This window comes from Mobula birostris, chromosome 4 (assembly GCF_030028105.1).
Source record: "Mobula birostris isolate sMobBir1 chromosome 4, sMobBir1.hap1, whole genome shotgun sequence".
In the NCBI taxonomy this organism is placed as follows: domain Eukaryota; kingdom Metazoa; phylum Chordata; class Chondrichthyes; order Myliobatiformes; family Myliobatidae; genus Mobula; species Mobula birostris.
The window spans coordinates 43373385-43397866 of NC_092373.1; the positions used below are offsets into that span (position 1 = coordinate 43373385).

General features: G+C 40.0%; 2 protein-coding genes across 3 annotated transcripts in view; both read left to right on the forward strand.

Moving 5' to 3' along the window:
- Positions 1-24482, forward strand: part of dis3l2 (DIS3 like 3'-5' exoribonuclease 2) — a 344361-nt gene that overhangs the window by 98024 nt on the left and 221855 nt on the right. For both annotated transcript variants that reach the window (XM_072255278.1, XM_072255279.1), the window contains 3 exons: positions 5948-6195; positions 16488-16661; positions 22446-22525. In XM_072255278.1, coding sequence (XP_072111379.1) covers positions 5948-6195; positions 16488-16661; positions 22446-22525 — 502 coding nt within the window. The remainder of the gene's footprint in view (positions 1-5947; positions 6196-16487; positions 16662-22445; positions 22526-24482) is intronic.
- On the forward strand, positions 733-5336 carry LOC140195896 (uncharacterized). The gene is made up of 2 exons (XM_072254552.1): positions 733-2421; positions 4684-5336. Exons 1-2 carry the CDS (start codon positions 2339-2341, stop codon positions 5222-5224), a joined length of 624 nt encoding a protein of 207 aa, XP_072110653.1. The 5' UTR covers positions 733-2338; the 3' UTR covers positions 5225-5336.

Below are 24482 nucleotides of genomic sequence, written 5' to 3' on the forward strand. Positions count from 1 at the left end.
TACTCTGAGGCATAGAATTTGAGGGCACGGTGGTTATGGTAGAACTTTATACAACATTTGCCGGTCTGCAGTTCTGTTGTGTAGAGTTCTGCATACCCTGTAACAGAAAAAAATGTTTATCATCTTTTAAAGGTATTAATAGGGAAATTCTAGCTATGAGGAAATATTGTATAGGCTGTGATAATTTTCTATGTGACAGAGGACAATTGAGGTGTATAAAATTGAAGATCCTCAATAAAGCATATAATGAGGAACTGTTTCCTTAGCAGAATGGTCAGAAACCAGGCCATGGATTTAAAGAAAATCATAGAAGGATTTGAAGGGGGAATGACCATGATAGTGCTTTAAAATTCACTGATGGCTACAGAGAAAAGGAGAGGTGAACGTGGAGTAGTTTGCAAATGAGTAATTTTGGAAATTGATGCCAGTTTAGATTAATATGTGCAGGGATGATGAATAAGTAGGATATACATTCACTTAGGAAATGTATAACAGTATTTTGGGTGATCTTAAGTTTACTGAAGGTTGAGGACTGGAGGCTGTCCAGGAGACCATTGGAATTACTGTACTAGGGTTAAAACTAATCAAAATTTAAAGTAAATTTATTATCAAAATATAGATATGCTACCGTATGCTACCTTGTGATACATTTTCTTGCTGGTATCTACAGGAAAAAGAAATATAGTACAATTTTATGAAAAACTATACATATGACAGAAAAAAGACTGACAATTAACCAATGTGCAAAAGAAGACAAATTGTGCAAGTAAAATAACACTGAGAATATGAGTTGTGAAGAGTCCTTGAAAGTGAGTTTGCAGGTCATAGAATCAGTAGAACCAGGGGGAAGAAAGGCTTCAAGATCTGCAGGTTGATAAATCAGAGGGCAATGAATGAGCAGTGGCATAGGATAGTGAGGTGTTGGGGGTGAAACTAACAGTCATAGTGTGATATGCCAAGATATAAGGTGCAAAAGACAATATGAAAGACAGAGCAAATCCAGAGTTGTAAATAGCTGTAAAAAATCAAAACCTAATGTTCTTTATTTGAATGCATGTAGTATTTACATCATGACAGATAGGTTGATATCACAGATAGCAAAATAAAAGTATGATATGATCGCTATAACAAAAATGTGGTTGCAGGTTGACCAGAACTGGGTGTTCAATAATTCATGTTATACAGGTCCCCAAAAGAAGCTACCAAAGGGAAAAAGGAAGTAGGTGGCATTGTTAAACAAGGAAGATACTTTTACAGAGCTGAGTCATGATGCAGTATAATGGATAGTGATGTGAAATCAGTTTGGTTTGAACTTGTCAATAGCAGGGAAAAGGAATAGTCTATAACCCCTCAAAATTTGATCTCTCAGTAGGTCAAAGCATAAATGGGGAAATATCAAGAGCATGTTTGAAGGGAGCTGCAATTATGGGGGATTTTAATCTATATTATGTTTGCATCTAAATATTAATTGCCAGTTTGGTTTATCCAATGGAATCATAGAAGAATTTCTTGAATGTGTAAGGGATTGTTTTTAGAGCAGTATATTACACAGCCCATCTGTGAAGGGGTTGTTTGCATTTGGTTTTGTGGAATGAGGAAGGACAAATGAAGGCTCTTGTCTTCAAAAATCCCCTTGATTGGTACCCTCAGTATGATAGAATTGCAAATGCAATTTGAGGATGTCCCCACAGGTCAGTAACCAGTGTTTTCAATTTAACTAAGGGCAATTATAATGGTATGAGATTGAAGTTGTCTAAGGTAAATAAATTAAGAGACAGATCAGCAGCGGAACAGTGACTGGTGATCTATAATGTTCAGCAAGAGTTTGTCCTAATCTGAAAGAAGGATTCCATGAGAAAGAGGAAAATCCATTGCTACTAAAGAAGGTAAAGTATAATATTTAACGTAAAAAGTGGCAAGGGCTAGTGATAGACCAGAGAACTGGGAAGATTTTAGGGTCTAACGGTAGAAGACCAAAGCTCATATAAGAAGGGCGAAAATGAATCTCAAGAGAAAACTTGCATGTTTTATAAAAACAAAGAGTAAAAGTTTATGGGGATGCGTAATTAGGAAGAGGGCAGCCAAGATCAATGTGGGGTCTTCTGAGAATGAGAATGGTAAATTAATATGAACAAACAAAGAAAAAGCAGATATATTGAATACAATTTTTGCAACAGTCTTCACCATGGAAGACATTGCAAGTATCCTTAAGATATTAGATGAGCTAATTGACAATAACATGTTAGAACTTAGAAAAATCTCAATCACAAGGAGAATTGAGGGCTGAAGGAAGATGAGTTGCCAGGAACTAATGGACTAAATGCTGTAGTTTTGCAGAATGTGGCTGCTGAAATGGTGGACTCATTTGTTGAAAAATTTCAGAACTCCAGGACAGTACCAGAAGTTTGGAAAACAGCCAATGTAAGTTCAAAAAAGAAGAAAGGCAGAAGGTGGGAAACTACAGACCAGTTAACAGCTATTATTGGCATGACGCTGTAGTCAATTAGTATAAAGGAAATAGCTAATTATTTAGGTGAGATGAATATTATGAAACCTCCTCTATGGTTTTATGAAAGGTAAATCATATTTGACAAATTGCTCTTACTTTTGAGGATGCAAACAAGTCTTATTGATAGAGAGTACCTGTAGATGTGATGTTTTACATTTCCAAAGGGTGTTTGACAATGTGTCACATAGTAGACAGGTACATAGATTAAAATCCCATGATATTGGAGGAAGTGTGTTAGAATAGTTTAAAATTTGGCTCTCTCCAGCAAAACAGTTGGAATAAATAGGTCCTGTTCAGACTGGAAGGAGGTACTCATGGAGTACTACTACTCTTGGCCTTCAGTTATTCACTAGGTTAATCAGTGATCTGGAGGAAGGAGCAGTATGTAGGGTTTACCTATTAGTAAATTATATGAAAATAGATATGAAAAAGCATGTTGTGGTTACTGAGATTTTGCAATAGAGTATAGATAGATTGAGTGAGGCTGGCAACAGGACAGGAAGACCATGAGTGAGTGAAGTACAGAAGAATCTAGATGTTCTAGTGTGTGAGTCACAAGAAGGTAGCAGGCAGTTCAACCACATTTGAACAAATGAATTTGAGGAAATTTGGCATGTCACCAAAGACGCTCGTAAATTTCTACACTTGTACTGTGGAGAGCATTCTAACTGACTGTATCACCATCTGGTGTGTGGGGGGAGACACCGCATGGGATTGAAGTAAACTTTAGAAAGGTGTACACTAAGCTGCAGAGAGTTGTAAACCCAGTCAGCTCCATTGTGGGCACTAGCCTCCCCAACATCCAGGACACCTTCAAGGCAGTGTCGATCATTAAGGACCCCCATCATGCAGGACATGCCCTCTTTTCATTGCTGCCAACTGGGAGGAGGTACAGGAGCCTAAAGGCACACACTCCTGATTCCGGAACAGCTTCTTCCCCTCGGTCATCAGAATCCTACATGGATATTCAACCCATGAGCACTATGTCACTACTGTTTTTCTTTTTTTTGCACTACTTATTTAATTTGTGTGTGTATAGATATAACAGTACACAATATGCAATTAAACAACTGAGCTTTATAATTCTTAATTTGACTATATGGTTAGTAAAGAAACAAAAAAAAAGAAAAGGGCCCATTCTCATGAAACAGTCTAATGTGCAACGTTGGAGCTCACTGATAAGGCCGTTCGTCCACCATCGACCTCCGAGCATCATTGACCTTCGGACCCTCACTCCAAGTCCACTCCGTCTGGCGGTCTACCAACCCCCTTCAATTGCATCTTCTCTCCTCATCTCTCCCCGGCAAAAGACCGCGAAATCCCTGCTCCCAGACCCACAAGAAAGAACAGCATCCCTCTCATTGGCTAGCCCCCCATTCCAAAGCCCCATTATCTCTAGTCATAACCCAAACATTACATTAGTGGTGAAACCTCACAGTGCATCACATCATGTATTACAATGCACTGCTACTGCAAAGCAGAGAATTTCATGACTTACGCAAGTAATTTTAAACTTCATTCTGATTCTGATAATGTTCTAAGAGAGCTTGACGGGGTAGATGTTTGAATGTTTTGCTTCTTGAACAAGGGGATGTAACTATTAGAAAAGGGCCTGATCATGTAAAATTGCCTTCTTACAGAGGGTGGTGAATCTCTGCATTTCTGTTCTGGAAGGTGGTTAAAGCAGGATCATTAAAAATATATCATGTTAAGGTGCATAAATATTTGACTGAGGAACGGAGGGGTTTGGAGAAATGGTACGGAAGAGGAGTTGAAGACAGCATAGAGCAGACATTGTTATATTAAATAGTGGGGCAGATTTGAAGTGCCTGATGGCCTACTGCTGCTCCTATATGCTTATGTTCTTGTGAATAGTCGAGTCATATCCAAACGTAATACAGACATGCATAAGTGTTGCAGTATGAAGTGGAAGTTGGAGGCCATGGTGATGGTGTTGTTTAGGACATTAGAAACTTACCTCTGGGTCAAACTGGATTTCAGCCTTGCAAATGGTTGGCTTTGATTGAGAGTTTGTGGTGATTACTGCTGATTTTACTGATTTTGAAAGTAATTGTTAGGCAAAAGGGAGGGGAAGTTCCTTTTAAAAAATGTCTTTGTTCAATGCTTTTAATTATTTTTGCAATTTTGTTAAAGAATTTTAATACTCCTGGCAGAGTGCTCAGAGGATGTGTAGACCAGCTAGCAGATGTTCTCACTGACATCTTCAACATCTCCCTGAGCAGCACCATCGTTCCAACGTGCTTCAAGGCCGCCACCATCGTCGCCGTGCCAAAGAAGTCATCAGTGTCCTGGCTCAACAACTACCGTCCCATTGCTCTCACATCCATCATCATGAAATGTTTCGAGAGGCTTGTCATGAGGCACATAAAGACCCTGCTGCCCCCCTCACTGGACCCCCTGCAGTTTGCATGTTGTCCCAGCTGCTCAACAGACGACGTCATCGCCACCACCCTCCACCTGGCCCTCACCCACCTGGACGAAAGAGACACATACATTCGAATGCTTTTCATGGACTTCAGTTCAGCATTCATCACAATCATTCCTCAGCACCTGATTGGTAAGCTGAAACTGCTGGGCCTGAACACCTCCCTCTGCAACTGGATCTTAGACTTCCTGACTGGGAGACCTCAGTCAGTCCGGATCGGGAGCAGCATCTCCAACACCATCACACTGAGCACGGGGGCCTTGACTTGACTTGACTTGAATATACCTGGATTTATTTCAATTTTAATTGTTTTTAAATATCTCTGAATACCAGAGACATTTAGAAACTGTTAAAACTACTTAATTTTTACTGCTAATAGAGGGTAGGGACTTGCATGTCTTCAAAGAAACCCCATCCCCAAGTCAAAGCTGTGAGGTTTGATTTGGGGATGGGGTTTCTTCACTGTGTCACTGCAGGTTCTGCCATGTTTTCATTGTCTTTGGAACCACATTGCACGATGATCTTTAAATTTAAAGAAGTTATGAACAGGGTAAGTGAAATTGGGTCAATACAAGATGACATGTGGGTTGATAGCATTATGATTGTTTTTAACCTCAGTTGATGTGATAATATGGGATACTGTTTAATTTATGTTGCTGCTTCACATGGATGTGAAGAAATTCCATGGCATAATTTAAAAATGACTTGTCCTCTCATTTTGGATAATATTTATCTATCAATCTACATAATCAAAGCAGATGATCCAGTCATTAATCCCCAGTTTAAAGAAGTAACTAAGAGCGAAAGGTGCTTTTTTTCCTACTCTTCAAGTTCAGATGTTTAACTTTAGCGTGAGTCAGCATATTGAACATTTCGCACAGCTAAAGTATATGCAATTGATTAGTATTCACAATATCTAAAATATCTTCTGATTTTCTTGAATTTATGAAAATTGTTTAATATTGTTAATATTGTTCTTCTCATTAATAAAGGTCGTTTACATTGTGGAGAAGAAACATTCCAGAGCTGTGACAGGATTCATCAAGCCATTTACTAATAAAAATAATGACCTTTACAAGGAATGCATTATATTTTCACCTGTTGATCATAGAGTACCTAGAATCTTGGTGCCAATGGAAGATTGTCCAGAAGACTTCATGACTAGACCAGGAGATTATGCGAACATTCTGTTTATTTGTCGCATTGTGGACTGGAAATATGATTGCAATTTTGCATCTGGGTAGGAATAGTTTGTTGAAAATATGTAGCACTTAAGGTTGAAAAATGTATTAAGTATTAAATAATTAATATTGTTTTCTATTAGTGTCTAAATTATGCCTTTTTTAATTGTGAAATTCAGTATATTTTTGCTTACTTAATTCTGACTAAATTAATATCAAATTATGTTTCATTTTTAAAGAAAATGATTCAGTTTTGAGACATGATGACCAGAAAAAAATGTGCTCCCATTTGTACTTTTTTTTATATAGTGGTGCAATTTATTTTAATCATAAAGATTGAATTTTTTGATAATCTTCAATAGTTTTTCCACAAATTGTACTGTATAGTGCATTATTTTGTGTACTATGTGGTACAATATTTGTGAAAAATAAAATAGTTAGTGAAGGTCAGTAATTTATATGGATTTGTAAGACTAGAATTTTTTCTGTTTTCTGCTTCTCCTTGCACCTGTTGTGTAACATGCTGAGTAATTTGCTTACAGGTGTTAGGAAATTGCTGAAAACCAGTGCAGTAATTGAGAACATAAGAAATAGGGACAAGTATGAATCATACGGCTCCTTGTGCCTGCTTCACCGTGTAATAAAACTGTGGTTTATCTTTTAACTCAGCACCAGTGCACTGCTCTAACCCTGTACCCCTTGATTCCCAACGTATCTAATTATTGATCAGTCCTTGTCGTGAATATTCTCAGTCCCCTCATTTATAGAAATGCAATAATGTTTATAGAAACATAGCAATTCCATAACTTGTACCTTCTAGTAACATTATCTCAAAGCAGGAATCCAGGGAAATGCTTGCATTTCTATAAACACATTTTCCTTTACGTTTATAAATCTGCTTTAAGAGTTCAGTACAAACACAGAGTATTTTAAGGTCAGAATTCTGCTCTTTTTGTTTTATCACGTTATGCATTCTCATTGAAGGCATGACTACAAGATGCAAGTTATTAGATCCTTCAGTCCTAGTGATTTCTGTATTAATAGTAATTTTACATCAGCTAATTTCTTTTGAATGTCTGTGCTGTTAGTCCTGCATTTTATTGGTATGAATCTATATGAATCACATGCCAAAGCAAGCTAGCATCTGTGAAGCCTGCATCTATGCATCATACAGGGGACCTTCTTGTGGAGTCTAGAATGACAGCCCAATTTGGGAAGGCCCCTTTAAATAATTTACTCACTAGGCTGCCCTATGGGACACCATCCCCAATCTCATCTATCTCTTCTAATGTTAATATCCTTAACCACCTTGGATGGATTTCCAATTTGAAACAACTTGTTTTTTCCCCATTGCCCTCCCAACTCTCAAACACCCCTTTGATTCAATTACTACCACTACCTGAAGCCGCCCTTACTAAACCTTGCTCTTATTTTGCTGTGAACCTTTGTTGTAATTTATCTGCTTACCAGTTTGATAGCTAATCTTTTCATATATCTTTCATCTCTCCCTCATGTCACCACAGTTTCAATTCTGTGCCCTTTTGAGTTCAAATCTTTAGTCAGTAGTTAATTCAGTGAAATTGGATCTTTTCGTTTTTGGTATTTTAAATAGTAGAAGCAAAAGGAGGTGCTGAATAATCCCAAAAAATCATCAGGCGCCAGGGCCAGGGTCCAGGATGTTTCAGATTGCGTCCACGATATCTTGCAGTGGGAGGGAGAACGGCCAGAGGTCGTGGTACATATTGGTACCAATGACATAGGTAGGAAAAGGGAAGAGGTCCTGGAAACAGACTACAGAGAGTTCAGAAGGAAGCTGAGAAGCAGGACCGCAAAGGTAGTAATCTCAGGATTACTGCCTGTGCCACGTGACAGCGAGTATAGGAATAGAATGAGGTGGAGTATAAATGTGTGGCTGGGGGATTGGAGCAGGGGGCAGGTATTCAGATCTCTGGATCATTGGGACTTCTTTTGAGGCAGGTGTGACCTGTACAAAAAGGACGGGTTGCACTTGAATCCTAGGGAGACCAATATCCAGGCAGGGTGGTTTGCTAAGGCTACTGGGGAGAGTTTAATCGAGAATTGTTGGGGGGTGGGAACCGAACTGAAGAGACTGGGGAAGAGGTGTTTGGCTCACAAATAGAAAAAGCTTGGAGACAGTGTGTGAGGGAGAATAGGCAGGTGGTAGAGAAGGGACGTGCTCAGACTGACGGTTTGAATGTATCTCTTTCAATGCAAGGAGTATTGTGAACAAAGCGGATGAGCTTGGAGCATGGATCAGTACTTGGAGCTATGGTGTGGTGGCCATTACAGAGACTTGGATGGCTCAGGGACAGGCATGGTTACTTCAAGTGCCAAGTTTTAGATGTTTCAGGAAGGACAAGGAAGGAGGCAAAAGAGGTGGGGGCGTGGATCAGAGATAGTGTCACGGCTGTAGAAAAGCTGGACGCCATGGAGGGATTGTCTACGGACTCTCTGTGGGTGGAGGTTAGGAACAGGAAGAGGTCAATAACTCTACTGGTTGTTTTTTATAGGTCACCCAATAGTAACAGGGATCTCGAGGAGCGGATAGGGAAACAGATCCTGGAAAAGTGTAATAATAACAGAGTTGTCATGGTGGGAGATTTTAATTTCCCAAATATCGATTGGCATCTCCTTAGACCAAGGGATTTAGATGGGGTGGAGTTTGTTAGGTGTGTGCAGGAAGGTTTCTTGACACAATATGTAGATAAACCTACAAGAGGAGAGGCTGTACTTGATTTGGTATTGGGAAATGGACCTGGTCAGGTGTCAGATCTCTCAGTGGGAGAGCATTTTGGAGACAGTGATCATAATTCTATCTCCTTTAGCATTGGAGGGAGATAGGAACAGACAAGTTAGAAAAGCGGTTAATTGGAGTAAGGGGAATTATGAGTCTATCAGGCAGGAAATTGGAAGCTTAAATTGGGAACAGATGTTCTCAGGGAAAGGTATGGAAGAAATGTGGCAAATGTTCAGGGGATATTTGTGTGGAGTTCTGCATAGGTACTTTCCAATGAGACAGGGAAGTTATGGCAGGGTACAGGAACCGTGGTGTACAAAGGCTGTAGTAAATCTAGTCAAGAAGAAAAGAAAAGCTTACAAAAGGTTCAGAGAGCTAGGTAGGGTTAGTGATCTAGAAGATTATAAGGCTAACGGGAAGGAGCTTAAGAAGGAAATTAGGAGAGCCAGAAGGGATCATAGAAACATAGAAAATAAGTGCAGGGATAGGCCATTCGGTACGATCATGCCTGATCATCCAACTCAGAACCCTGTACCTGCCTTCTCTCCATACCCCCGATCCCTTTAGCCACAAGGGCCATATCTAACTCCCTCTTAAATATAGCCAATGAACTGACCTCAACTGTTTCCTGTGGCAGAGAATTCCACAGATTCATCACTCTCTGTGTGAAGAAATTTTCCTCATCTTGGACCTAAGAGGCTTCCCCTTTATCCCCAAACTGTGACCCCTCGTTCTGGACTTCCCCAACATCGGGAACAATCTTCCTGCATCTAGCCTGTCCAATCCCTTTAGAATTTTATACGTTTCAATCAGATCCTTCCTCAATCTTATAAATTCCAGAGAATACAAGCCTAGTCAATCCAGTCTTTCATCATATGAAAGTCCTGCCATCCCAGGAATCAATCTGGTGAACACTCCTTTGTGCTCCCTCTATGGCAAGAATGTCTTTCCGCAGATTAGGGGACCAAAACTGCACGCAATACTCCAGGTGTGGTCTCACCAAGGCCTTGTACAACTGCAGTAGTACCTCTCTGCTCCTGTACTTGAATCCTCTTGCTATGAATGCCAGCATATCATTCGCCTTTTTCACCACCTGCTGTACCTGCATGCCCACTTTCAATGACTAGTGTACAATGACACCCAGGTCTTGTTGCACCTCCCCTTTTCCTAATTGGCCACCATTCAGATAATAACCTGTTTTCCTGTTCTTGCCACCAAAGTGGATAGCCTCACATTTATCCACATTAAATTGCATCTGCCATGAATTTGCCCACTCACCTAACCTATCCAAGTCACCCTGCATCCTCTTAGCATCCTCTTAGCATCCTCCTCACAGCTAACACTGCCGCCCAGCTTCGTGTCATCCGCAAACTTGGAGATGCTGCATTTATTCCCTCGTCTAAGTCATCAATATATTTTGTAAACAACTGGGGTCCCAGCACTGAGCCTTGCGGTACCCCACTAGTCACTGCCTGCCATTCTGAAAAGGTCCTGTTTATTCCCACTTTTTGCTTCCTGTCTTCCAACCAATTCTCTAGCCACATCAATACCATACCCCCAATACCATGGGAAGGCCTTGGCAGGCAGGATTGAGGAAAACCCTAAGGCATTCTACGAGGGGTGATTGATAAGTTCATGGCCTAAGGTAGAAGGAGTCAATTTTAGAAAAACCTAGCACATTTATTTTTCCTATATTTACACACTTAGTCCAACGGTCGTGGAGCAGACGGATCCCTTCTTTGTAGAAGTCGGCGTCTTGGACCTCCAGAAGAGGTCCACAGCAGGGATGATTGATAAGTTTGTGGCCTAAAGTAGAAGGAGCTGAGGAGAAACTTCAAACTTTCTGCATTTTCACTCAAAGAGTTGAACTGCATGTGCATGTAACGAAAGCTGTATAGCTCATCTCCTTCTACTCTAGGCCATGAACTTATCAATCACCCCTGCTGTGGACCTCCTGGAGGTCCAAGATGCTCTCGTTACCTGCACATGCAGTTCAACTCTTGGAGTGATAATGCAGAAAATTTGAAGTTAATAACTCATCTCCTTCTACCTTAGGCCACAAACTTATCAATCACCCATGCTGTGGACCACTTCTATAAAGAAGGGATTCGTATGCTCCACGACCACTGGACTAAGTGTGTAAATGTAGGAAAAATAAATGTGCTAGGTTTTCTAAAATTGCATCCTTCTACCTTAGGCCACGAACTTATCAATCACCCCTCATACAAGTATGTGAAGAGCAAGAGGGTAAGACGTGAAAGAATAGGACCTATCAATTGTGACAGTGGGAAAGTGTGTATGGAACTGGAGGAAATAGCAGAGGTACTTAATGAATACTTTACTTCAGTATTCACTATGGCAAAGGATCTTGGTGATCGTAGTGATGACTTGCAGCAGACTGTAAAGCTTGAGCATGTAGATATTAAGAAAGAGGATGTGCTGGAGCTTTTGGAAAGCATCAAGTTGGATAAGTCACCGGGCTACTGTGGCTACTGTAGGAGGTGAGGGAGGAGATTGCTGAGCCTCTGGCAGTGATCTTTGCATCATCAATGGGGATGGGAGAGGTTCCGGATGATTGGAGGGTTGCGGATGTTGTTCCTGTATTCAAGAAAGGGAGTAGAGATAGCCCAGGAAATTATAGACCAGTGAGTCTTACCTCAGTGGTTGGTAATTTGATAGAGAAGATCCTGAGAGGCAGGATGTATGAACATTTGGAGAGGTATAATATGATTAGGAATAGTCAGCATGGCTTTGTAAGGGCAGGTCGTGCCTTACGAGCCTAATTGAATTTTTGAGGATGTGACTAAACACATTGATGAAGGAGGAGCAGTAGATGTAGTGTGTATAGATTTCAGCAAGGCATTTGATAAGGTACCCCATGCAAGGCTTATTGAGAAAGTAAGGAGGCATGGGATCCAAGGGGAAATTGCTTTGTGGATCCAGAACTGGCTTGCCCACAGAAGGCAAAGATGTGGTTGCAGATGGGTCATATTCTGCATGGAGGTCAGTGACCAGTGGTGTGCCTCAGGGATCCGTTTTGGGACCCTTACTCTTTGTAATTTTTATGACTGACCTGCATGAGGAAGTGGAGGGATGGGTTAGTAAGTTTGCTAATGACACAAAGGTTGGGGGTGTTGTAGATAGTGTCAGAGGTTGCAGCGGGACATTGATAGGATGCAAAACTGGGCTGAGAAGTGGCAGATGGAGTTCAACCCAGATAATTGTGAGGTGGTTCATTTTGGTAGATCAAATTTGATGGCAGAATATAGTATTAATGGTTAGACTCTTGGCAGTGTGGAGGATCAGAGGGATCTTGGGGTCGGAGTCCATAGGACGCTCAAGGCAGCTGCGCAGGTTGACTCTGTGGTTAAGAAGGCATATGGTGTATTGGCTTTCATCAACCTTGGAATTGAATTTAGGAGCCGAGAGGTAATGTTGCATCTATATAGGATCCTGGTCAGACCCCACTTAGAGTACTGTGCTCAGTTCTGTTCACCTCACGACAGGAAGGATGTGGAAACCGTAGAAAGAGTGCAGAGGAGATCTACAAAGATGTTGCCTGGATTGGGGAGCATGCCTTATGAGAACAGGTTGAGTGAACTCGGCCTTTTCTACTTGGAGCGACGGAGGATGAGAGATGATCTGATAGAGATGTATAAGATGATGAGAGGCATTGATTGTGTAGATAGTCAGAGGCTTTTTCCCAGCGCTGAAATGGCTGCCACTAGGGGACACAGGTTTAAGGTGCTGGGGAGTAGGTACAGAGGAGATGTCAGAGGTAAGTATTTTACGCAGAGAGTGGTGAGTGCGTGGAATGAGCTTCTGGCAACGATGGTGGAGGCGGATACGATAGGGTCTTCTAAGAGACTTTTGGATAGGTATATGGAGCTTGGAGAAATACTATGGATAACCCTAGTAATTTCTAGTGTAGGGACATGTTCGGCACAACTTTGTGGGCCGAAGGACATGTTTTATGCTGTAGGTTTTCTATGTTTCTAGATGTAATTGTACAGTGTTGCAAATACATGCATCAACAAGATATTTCATTAATGTTTTTATATTAAAGTTCACTGTGCCACCGGAATTATAGGACAACCTTGACACAATATGATTTAGAGGATTAGACCACAGGGTAATACCTTGATAAATATTTTTGCCTCAGTGAGTTGGTTTATTGTCATCACTGTTACTGAAGTACAGTGAAAATCTTGTCTTGCATGCTGTTCATGCAGATCAATTCATAACAACAGTGCATTAAAGTAGTACAAGGTAGAACAATAGCGGAATGCATAAAAAGTAGCTGTGAACTGCTGCCTTGAAAATATACAGACCTAAAGTGGTTAGCTCCACAGTAGGTTGGGAATTTCAGCCTTTTAGCCCAGTGAAGGCAAAGAAATTGTAATTTATATATAGATTAATATGGCCTGTGATTTGAAAGGAAACTTAGAGACAACAGAGTTCCCATAACTCTACTGCCATCATCTTTGACAGCGGTTTTCTTGATGGAAGCTAGAGCATGAAGGTGATAAGCAATAGAACCGAGAGATTGAATATGATTTTTTGACCAACAGTAGGTGCTTAAGGTTAAGAATACACTGTCTGAGAATGTAGAAGAAGCACATTCAATTGTAGCATTCAGAAGGGAGCTGTGTATGTACTTGAAAAAATTAGGTTGTAGGACTATGCAGAGAGGGTGTAGGAATGGGAGTAGCTAGATTGGCCCTGGTATGGGCTGAATGGGCCAAATGCCCTTCTTCCATACTGCTCTGTGGTACTTGCCTTTCCAAGGGCATGTTGATGTTACACATAGCCAAAGGCTGCTTTGAATATCATGGAGTATTGAAGTCTTTCAGGAAAGTGGTTCTTTTGTCTATGTTTGGACAAAGACTATAGTGAAGTCTTAGATTAGTTGTACTTGTGAACCAGAAGAGTTCATTGGTAAGTAGATTTTTGGTGGGTAGTGTGATTTAGAAACATCTTCCATCATTTTGCTGATGATTGAAGGTGGACAGTATTTTCTGAATTTAGTGAATAGGACATATGTTTCACTTTACTGACACAATAGCAGTGCTATATCAGTACTGGAATGGAACATTTGGCTTGAGTGTGGCAACATCGGTCTTCAGACTAAATCTTTAATGGAGTGTGATCTAGCCATGTATCTTTAATCATCAGCGCACAATGTTTTTACCTGAATTATTTGGAGTGAATTGAATTGATAAAAGATTGGCTTCCCTGATGGTTTGGACCTTAGGGGGAAGCAAAATAATCACCCATTTAGTATTTCTGAAGGAAGGCGGTTATAATTACTTCAGTTGATTACACTAATTTCTATTTCTGCCATCACCAATGATAGGAATGTCCAAAGAACTTCCTTCTTTCCTTTCAGATGTTTAATGCTCCACAGTCTTGGTATGGCAAGGCTGCAGGTCTCTGCTGTAATTTTGAGATATAGTCTTCTGCTTTGGCCTTGATAGTTTGGCATCTTATTATTTTTTTGATGCTTATATTTATATTTTCCAGCAAGGACAAAAAAAAAGTCGGGGAAGACCATGTGGCTCTGCCATTAAAAAAGATCGTGGCTGATCATCTTTGCTTTTCCTGCCTGACTCTATTTCTTGCTTCCTTTAGGTTTACATATCTATCAGTCTTAGACTTGACCTTGATTAGCAAAATATCCATAACTTTCTGTGCAAGAAAAATTCCACAGATTAAGAACTCTTTAGCTGAAGAAATTCCTCCTAGCAGTCTTTAGTGTCTCTTAGACTAGATCTAGAGCATGTAGAGAAGAGAAATCCCCTCTCACCATCCACCGTCTACACTCTCATGTTCCTCAGAACCTTACATTTTAGTTATATCATTTCTCCAAATCCCAGCAAGTCCATCCTCTTCTACTTTCATCGGAGATAAGCTCTTTTTATCTCAATAATCAACCAGTAAATTCTTAATTATTCTATCTGGCACCTCTACACTTATCAGTAAACCAAAGGTGGTCCCCTGATTCGATAGTAATAGCAGTGTTTTTATGCAAGCCACAGGTTTGCTTGTTTTTGTGATGGTGTTGCATTTTACTCAAATTTTAAGTTGTGGATCCTTTTAAAATTTGTCCTCTTTGTCGGAGTGGCAGTAATGCACAGTGCAATGTAGAATTTCTTCTTGTAAAAACTAGGCCCCATCTCTTGGGATGCTGTCCTCTATTGTTACTATCATAGGCAGATCTATTTGTGTCAGTACAGTGATATGGACCATCACTGTCTATAAATGGCAAGACCGAGACTCTGACAACTAAGCCCATCAGAAATTTTGCCACCTCAACGAGTGACAATGCAATTGAGCTACATTTGGTGACAGATTTTGAAGTCCTCCGCTCTATTTCTCTACAGTGCTTCTTCCAAATGATATTCAATATGTTGGAGCATTAACTCATCTGCTAAGGGTTGGTAACTAGCAATAGGATTCCTCACTTGTGGTAGTCTAATTCCATGAGTAGTCATGGTGTCTAAAGTTAATAATATAGACCAATCAAAGCCTGCTTCTCATTTTCCTGTATTCATTATGGACGAGTTCTTCTGGTGGGATTGAATGCAACCACATAGGAATGTGATAGAGAAGTTGTGATTATCAGCTGGAAGTGAGGCTGTTGAGTGTGCTGATGCTTGGCTAGTCTGTGAAATTGTTTGCCCAATTTAAGCAGTCTTCGAAGATTGCATGTATGAATTCTGTGTGTAGATCAGTGCTGGGCAGTCCGCCTCACTATAAGTTACTGTATGTTAGCAAAGTGCTTCAAAAACTGACTATATAGATCAGACCAAATTGTTATCCTTTCCTTATTGATATGTGTGAACAAAATACTTATTACTGCTGGTATTCATTTTTCTATTCAAAATTATTTAATTAGTCAAATCAAAATCTTTGTCTGTTTATTGATCTACAAAGTGTTGTGATTCACCAATATAGCATATCTAAAATTTGTACCCTCATGTTGAACCCTGCTTGGCTTTGCCTATATCCACCTCTCTAGCTTTCAAAGGCAATTTTTCCAATCATGGCTTTGTATAAGTGGCTTTAAAAAAGAGTAAATAGCACCTATAATTATAGACACAAGAGATTCTGCAGATTCTGGGAATCCTGAGCAACACACGCAAAGTGCTGGAGGAACTTAGCAAGTCAGTCAGCATCAATGGAATAAATAGTCGACATTTTGCGCCAAGACCCTTCACCTGTACCCTATAATTGTTGTGGAACATGAGCTCCATATTTGGTTTTCTTGCCTTAACCTTTAATCCCTTTCTGAATTTCTCCATCTTACTTCCCTTGAGATCCTGCTATTTGTTGCAGTGGTTCAGTGCTCAACTTAACTGCAAAACATTCAATGTGTATTTTTTGTTTTTGCAGTCAATGTTATTAAATCTAATTGGCGCTGTATTATTTGATATAATCATAAAATATAATATTTAGTCTTTAGACAGAATTTAAAATCAGTTTGGCAGGTCTTAGTGGCAAATCTGTTAAGGATTAAAAATGGCTTGGAAATAACATATAAAATGTCAAAGTTTTTCACAAATTGAGTTGTATTATGTTTCTCTGTAATAGGCGTTTGACCAGAAGTCTGGGGCAAGCTGGTGAAATTGAACCTGAAACTGAAGGCATCCTTATAGAATATGATGTGGATTTCTCGGATTTCCCTGCTGAAGTTCTGGAATGTCTACCAAAATCTCGACCATGGACGATCCCACGTGAAGAACTTAGAGACCGTAAAGATTTACGGTGAATGTCTGTTCAGAATAAATTTTAACTTTGTATTTAGTTAGCTAATCTATGCTTAGATTTATGCATTCTGTTAGAGATGTTTGGGCATCCTTGAAAGAAATTTATTTGGTATATTTGCTTATTATTGTTACATGTATCAAGGTTCAGTGAAAAACATATATATCTCCGTCCTAAATCTCCTCCCCTGAATCTTGAGGCAATGTCCCCTAGCTCTAGTCTCACGTACCGATGGAAACAACTTTCATACTTTTATCTTATCTATCCCTTTCAAAATTTTGTATGTTTCTATAAGATCCCTTCTCATTCTTCTGAACTCCAGAGAGTATAGTCCCAGGCAACTCAATCTCTCCTCATAGGTTAACTCCTTCATCCCTGGAATCAACCTAGTGAACCTCCTCTGCACTGCCTCCAAAGCCAGTATATCCTTCCTCAAGTATGGAGACCAGAACTGCACACAGTACTCCAGGTGCGGTCTCACCAGCACCCTGTGTAGTTGCAGCATGACCTCCCTGCTCTTGAATTTAATCCCTCTAGCAATGAAGGCCAACATTCCATTTACCTTCTTAATAACCTGTTGTACCTGCAAGCCAACTTTTTGCGATTCTTGCACAAGCACTCCCAAGTCCCTCTGTACAACAGTATGCTGCAATCTTTCACCATTTAAATAATAATGTGCTCTTCTATTATTCCCTCCAAAGTGCATGATCTCACATTTATCAACGTTGTATTCCATCTACCAGACCTTGGCCCACTCACTTAACCTATCTATATCCCTCTGCAGACTCTCCACATCCTCTGTACAATTTGCTTTTCCACTCAGTTTAGTGTCATCAGCGAATTTTACTATGCTACACTCAGTCCCCTCTTCAAATCATCAATGTAAATGGTAAACAGCTGTGGGCCCAGCACCGAACCCTGCGGCACCCCACTCACCACAGACTGCCAACCGGAGAAACACCCATTTATACCAACTCTCTGCCTTCTGTCGGTTAACCAATCGGATATCCATGCCAATACACTTCCTCCGACTCCATGCATTTATAAGTCACTTGTGCGGCACCTTATCGAACGCCTTCTGGAAATCCAAGTATATGACATCCACTTGTTCCACCTATCCACTGCACTCATTATGTCCTCAAAGAACTTCAGTGAGTTTATCAAACAGGAGTTGCCCTTTCTGAATCCATGCTGTGTCTGTCTAATGGAACTACACCTTTCTAAATGCTTCGCTATCTCTTCCTTAATGACAGCTTCACGCATTTGCAGTACTACAGATGTTAAGCTAACTGGCCTATAGTTGCCTGTCTTTTGCCTACATCCTTTTTAAAAATTGGTGTGACATTTGCTGTCTTCCAGCCTACTGGGACCTGGCCAGGGTCTAGAGAGTTTTGATAAATGATTACCAACGTGTCTACTATAACCTACGCCAATTCCTTCAGCACCCTGGGATGCATCCCATCAGGACCAGGGGACTTATCTATCTTCAGGCCCTCTAGTTTGCTCATCTTTAGTGACAGTGATTTATCGAGGTCCCCACCTCCCACTTCGTCCATGACATCCTCTTCGGCATATTAGACGTGTCCTGCACCGTGAAGACCGACAGAAAATAGTCTTTCAATGCCTCAGCCATTTCCTTATCACTCAATAGCAATTTCCGCTTCTCGTCTTCCAAGGGACCTACGTTGACTTTAGCCATCCTCTTCCGCTTTATATATTTATAAAAATTTTTGCAATGTTTTTGTATTTTGTGCTAATTTACTGCTGCACTCTATCTTCCCTTTCCTTATTTCTTGTTTAGTTGTTTTCTGTTGCTTTTTAAAGTTTTCCCACTGCTCCAGTCTCCCACTACTCTTTGCGAACTTTGTACACGAGCTTTTAATTTGATACTGTCGTATATTTCCTTAGTTATCTAAGGCTGACTCTCCCCACACTTAATGTCCTTACTTTTGACTGGAATATACTTTTGTTGAGCACTGTGGAAAAATCTCTTTGAAAGTATTCCACTGTTCCTCAACTGTCCTACCAAGTGGCCCATCCACATTAGCCAATTCCTCACTCATCCTGTTGTAGTCTCCCTTGTTCAAGCATAATACACTAGTTTTAGATCTAACTATTTCATCCTCCATCCGAATGCAAAATTCAGTCATACCATGATCACTCTTTCCAAGAGGATCCCTGACTACAAGATCGTTAATCTTACCTGTGTCATTACACAGGACTAGATCTAAGACAGCATTTTCTCTTGTAGGTTCACTAACATGCTGCTCAAGGATGCATTCAATGAAGTCCTCCTCAAGACTTCCTTGACCAACCTGATTCACCCAATCTATGTGGAAGTTAAAATCCCCCATGACAACTGCTGTTCCGTTCTTTCAAGCCTCAGTTATTTCTTGGTTAATCGCCTCTGTCACTGCAATATTTTTATTAGGTGGCCCACAGACAACACTCACCAGTGATTTTTTTTCCCTTTACTGTTCTTAATCTCTATCCAGATGGACTCAACATTCTGCTTTGTAGATCTTATATCGTCTCTCACAATCACCCTGATCTCATCCCTAATCAAGAGTACCACTCCACCTCCTCTGCCTTCCTGCCTGTCTTTCCGTATTAGCTGATACCCTTGGATATTTAATTCCCAGGCATCTCCACTTTGCAACCGGATTTCTGTAATGGCCGCTAAATCACATGCCTTGGTACCACAAGTTCACTAACCTTGTTTTTAATATTACGGGCATTTAGATAAAGTGCCCTTATACTCATTGTCCTTTTAGAACCTAGTGACCTATGTGATTTTTGCTTTTTACTTTTTACTTTTATGTTCTCTACTCTTACTTTTTTCTTCACTAACTCCAGCTTTGGTCTCCGCATCGCTACCCTCTTCTTTTCTGGGTGGGTTCCCATCCCCCTGCCATATTAGTTTAAAGCCTCCCCAACAGCACTAGCAAACAATCTCCCTAGGACTGAACACAAGGAAATCTGCAGATGCTGGAATTTCAAGCAACACACATAAAAGTTGCTGGTGAACGCAGCAGTCGGGACGAAGGGTCTCGACCTAAAACGTCGACTGTACCTATTCCTATAGATGCTGCCTGGCCTGCTGCGTTCACCAGCAACTTTTATGTGTGTCCCTACGACTGATCCCTGCCCTGCCCAGATGTAGACCGTCCGACGGTACTGGTCCCAACTCCCCCAGAAGTGGTTCCAATGCCCCAAGAATTTGAAACCCACCCTCCTGCACCACTGCTCAAGCCACATATTCATTCTAGCTATCCTACCATTCCAACTCTGGCTAGCATGTGGAACTGGTAATAATCCCGAAATGATTACCTTTGAGGTCCTACTCTTTAATTTATCTCCTAGCTCCCTAAATTCAGCTTGTAGGACCTCATCCTGCTTTCTTCCTGTAATGTTCAATTCATTACAGCAGTGCAGTGAGGAAGCATAAATTAAAACATCCACAGAGTGCAGAATCACGAGATTATAAATTGGTTCCGGTAGACTTGTAATTTGCCTAAAGCTGAAATTATAGATTTCTCTCATTTCTCTCCTGTCCTCCCTCTAAGCTCCCTTTGAGCTTACCATAACTACAAAATCTACCTCCTGCTCCCTTTCTCTTAACTATATTAAACTGCAGCCCATATTTGCTGACATTGTTAAAGGTTACCTTTCCTCAGGCACTGTTCTCCTTTTAAATCTATACTAACCATCCTCCTCAGTAAACAAATTTAGAAGCCACCCCTCCTGCTCAAAACCTTGCAAACCACTGGCCCTCGTCTCAGAATGTTTGTTTAAAATCATTTAACCAAAATTCAGTCACAAAATGTGTAATGTGGTTGTAACCAAATTCTTTCGCAACCATTGTTCTTACTTACTGTGCTTTTAAACAAATGGAAACATCCTATACCGATTACCCTCAGTGGCCACTTGTTAGGTACATCAGCACACTGACAAGTATCTAATCGGCCTATCATGTCACAGTAACTCAATGCATAAAAACATGCCAACATTGTCAAGTGGGCCAGTTGTTGCTCAGACCAAGCATCAGAATGGGGAAGAATTGTGATCTAAGTGACTTTGTGGAATAATTGTTCGTGCTAGATGGGGTGATATGACTATGTAAGCAATTACTGATCTCCTGGGATTTTTATGCACAACAGTTTACAGTGGATGGAGGTATGGAGTTTACAGAGAATGGTGCAAAAATTGAAAACAACATCCTATTAGTGGCAGTTCTGTGGGCAAAAATGCCTTGTTAATGACAGAGGACAGAGTAAAATGGCCAAACTGGTTCAGGTTGACAGGAAGGCTATAGTAAGTCAAATAATCACACGTTGCAACAGTGGTCTGTAGATCATCATCTCTGCACAACACGTCAAACCTTGAGTGAATAGGCTACAGGAGTAGAAAACCATGAGCACACACTCAATGGCCACTTTATTAGGTACAGGAGGTACCTAATAAAATGATCACTGAGTGTATTATATAGGCAATGATCAGTGCCAGTGCTGGAGAATTTCTGCTACTTTGTGCTTCAGTGGAAGACAATTGTGAAAAATCTGCCAAATCAGGTGTTAATAAATCACTCAGAAATCTGGTAGCAGAGGGGAGGAAGCTGTTTCTAAAATGTTGAGTGTGTCTTCAGTTTCCTGCGTCTCCTCCCTGATGGTAGTAATGAGAAGAGGGCATGCCCTGGATGGTTAGGATACTCAGTGATAGATGCTGCTTCCTTAGGAAGATATCCTCAATGGTGGGGAGTTTAGTGCCCCACCCTGGCTGAGGCTACAACCCTCTGAAGCTTTTTTCGATCCTTTACATTGGAGCTTTCATATCAGGCGGTAATGCAACCAATCAAAACGCTCTCCATGACTGCGCTTGCAAGTGGAACTGCTGGCATTTACCTGCAGGATCTGATCCAATAATTTCCAGGTATACTGTGACATCCAATGCCATTTCATTTTCACATATATCAACTCCATCTTTGTTTCGTCAAAGTTAAATATTAATTGAGCAGGAATTTCTTCAAACTAATTACTGACAGTGTCTTCAATCCTAGGTGTGAACTTCATTTCCAAATCTTTTCAAACTTTGGTATAATTTCTAACTGAGGATGAACTACGGCAGCACCATGATTATCAATTTCTGCTTTCAAAGTGCCACTTAACTTGACTGTTGTCTCAGCTCACCTGTTCTCTAACAGTCGTCTATTTATTTAGGGCTCGGGACTCTCCAGGATACCTATCCTTAGTTTACTCTCCGTAAATCTGAGGACATTCAAACTCTGCTGTGTCTGTGCTCAGACTCATTCTCATGTAGCTATTGTCACTTTGCTTGATTATCCCTATCTCCCAGTTACACTATGTTCCAATTTTAAAATGCTGATCTATATTTGTAAATCTACGCTCATTGATCTTCAACTATTTAACCTTGCATGTTATCTGAGCTCCTCCACTTCTTGGCTTTTTATGTTCCAATTATTCCAGCATCGGCAACTATGCTTTTTGCTGCCAAGTCTTTTAACTTTAACTTTCTCTGATTCTTTCTGTGCCTCTGTCCCTCTTTCTGTCTTTGAGATGCACTTCTAAACACTTCTTTTATATGTAGTCTTAATAATGTTTTAAGTGGTTTGGAATTGGATTTTGTTTGGTAATGGTCTTCTGAATTGGATCTTGGGATCTTTTGGAACTTCAAAACAGAATCAGCAATCCAAGAGATTCCTACATAGTTTTCATCAGAAAATTAATAGTTTCTACAAGAAGATTTATAATTTGATTTTCTTGACAGGAATGAATGCATATTCACAATTGATCCAGTAACTGCAAGAGATTTGGATGATGCATTATCTTGCCGTGAACTCCCTGATGGTATGTTCTTTTTGTTAGCTTTATCTTGTAACAGGGGTTCCCAGCCTGGGGTCCACAGACCCCTCAGTTAATGGCAGGGGTCCATGGCATAAAAAAGGTTGGGAACCCTTGTCTTAGAAATTATTTGATGAAAATCTGTTGTTATATTTCTTTATGAAACATTATACAAAGTTATAAAAACAGGAATAGAACAAGTGTCTCATCTCTTCTAAGCATTAGTGATTAAAAATATCTATTTATGAAAATACTAACGTAACTTGTCAGTGAAATAAGCTTTCAGTTGGTTTGATAGAAGTAAAGTTTGTCTTTCCCTTCCATCTCTAGGAAACTTACATTTATAATGATCTTGCTTGAAGATGCATGGAATATTTTTTAAAATCAGGACTAGAAGAAGAATGGGAAAAGCTCTGCATGCCTTGCTTATTTTGCATAAGCTGCCTTTTAGAGATCACCATTAGCGCAGAAGATTCTGCATTGCGAATGTGTAAATGAAACTAAAAAGGAAATATATTAGATGAAATTAACCTGAAATGCAAAATATAAGATCAAAGAAATGGATAGCAGGTCAGTCACCATCTGTAAGCCTAGATATGTGACATTTTAGGTGTGCCTTAGCAAAGTCATAATCAGTCTGTTATTGTTTCAGATAGTTACTGATTCATATCTTTCCTGGGTTAATATTGTGAATGAAGGTAGTTTAGTAGTTTGGCTCTTGTCTGATGATATATGAAGGAAAATATTCCATTTGTCTTGGGCAGGTTCAGAGAAAAATTACTTCTATTTCCATGCTGACAAATGATGAATGGTCCAGCCGCTATGATTGCATGTCATTACAAGTTAGTTGATTTCCTGCATGATTGCCAACAATGAGTCAGAGGGTAGAATTTGTCACAACATGAAGATGATATCCTGTTAGTTATTGATGTTGTTGACTTCTTGCCCTGTGTCTTGCCTAGTAATATTGTGCTGGTAGTTATAGATAATGGCCTCATGTCTTACAATCTTGAATCTGTTAAACTTCTGCTATTTGACAAAATCTTAAAATTAGTTAGATGCTTACTTTTCTTTACTTGAGGCAAAAGGGTAGTGATTCCTATCAAATGATCCTTTATCAGAGAACTCATAGACATTGGCTTGGCAAGTTTAAGACAAAAATCCCCAAGTTCACAAGCTGTTAAAGCTGTTACTGAAATTGAATGTTTATGGATGACCTTGTTCACCAATCAACCAAGATGCATTTTCAAAAATCCTTTTCGAAATTAAAATTAGTTGTAAAACTTAGAATACTAAAGAACACATGCAGTTAAAAATTAAATTTTAAAATTTAAGTCATTTAATTTTAAAGGATTAATTACTGTTCATCCAGTAGCTATTTCTTAGTTTTGATTGCAGTGGGCTGCATTATGTGGATGATCTAACGTACTCTAAACCCAGTGGGTATATTTCCTTTCCTGAGAACTTGGAAGTCTGACGAAGTTCATGCTGTTCCATTGGAATCAAGTAATAATATTGGATGATGCTGCTGCTTAAATATGCTCCATCATTGGATTCATGACAATGGAGAAACAAGGGAAAGCAACCCAAAGCACTGCTGGCTCAATGGTCTCAAAATCTAATGGATCTAAGATTAAACTACCCATAAAAATCCATAAGCCTGGTCAATTGCTATTGATAGCAATCCTATTGGTTAACAGAAACCTACTGTTTTTCTTAGATACTTAAATCAAAGTATATTACAGGATTGGAAGTAGCAGCAAATTTGAATAATGTTCCGTGTGCGTGCGTGTGTGTATGTGTGTGTGTGTTTGTGTATTGATTCTCAAAACCATTAGAATTTTATTCTTGGTCAAAATGATCAGTTTAAACGGCAAATAGTATTTGACATGCCATTGACGTCCAAACATCATTTTAAAAATTCCATATACCCACCACTTTCTAGGTGCAAAAGTCTCCCCTA

Bases quoted from the DNA above. Each gene is read 5' to 3' on its own strand.
- LOC140195896 (XM_072254552.1), top strand. From the start codon at position 2,339: ATGTGGCTGCTGAAATGGTGGACTCATTTGTTGAAAAATTTCAGAACT. The intron at 2,422-4,683 runs GTAAGTTCAAAA...TACTCCTGGCAG, and splicing joins AAGTTTGGAAAACAGCCAAT to AGTGCTCAGAGGATGTGTAG.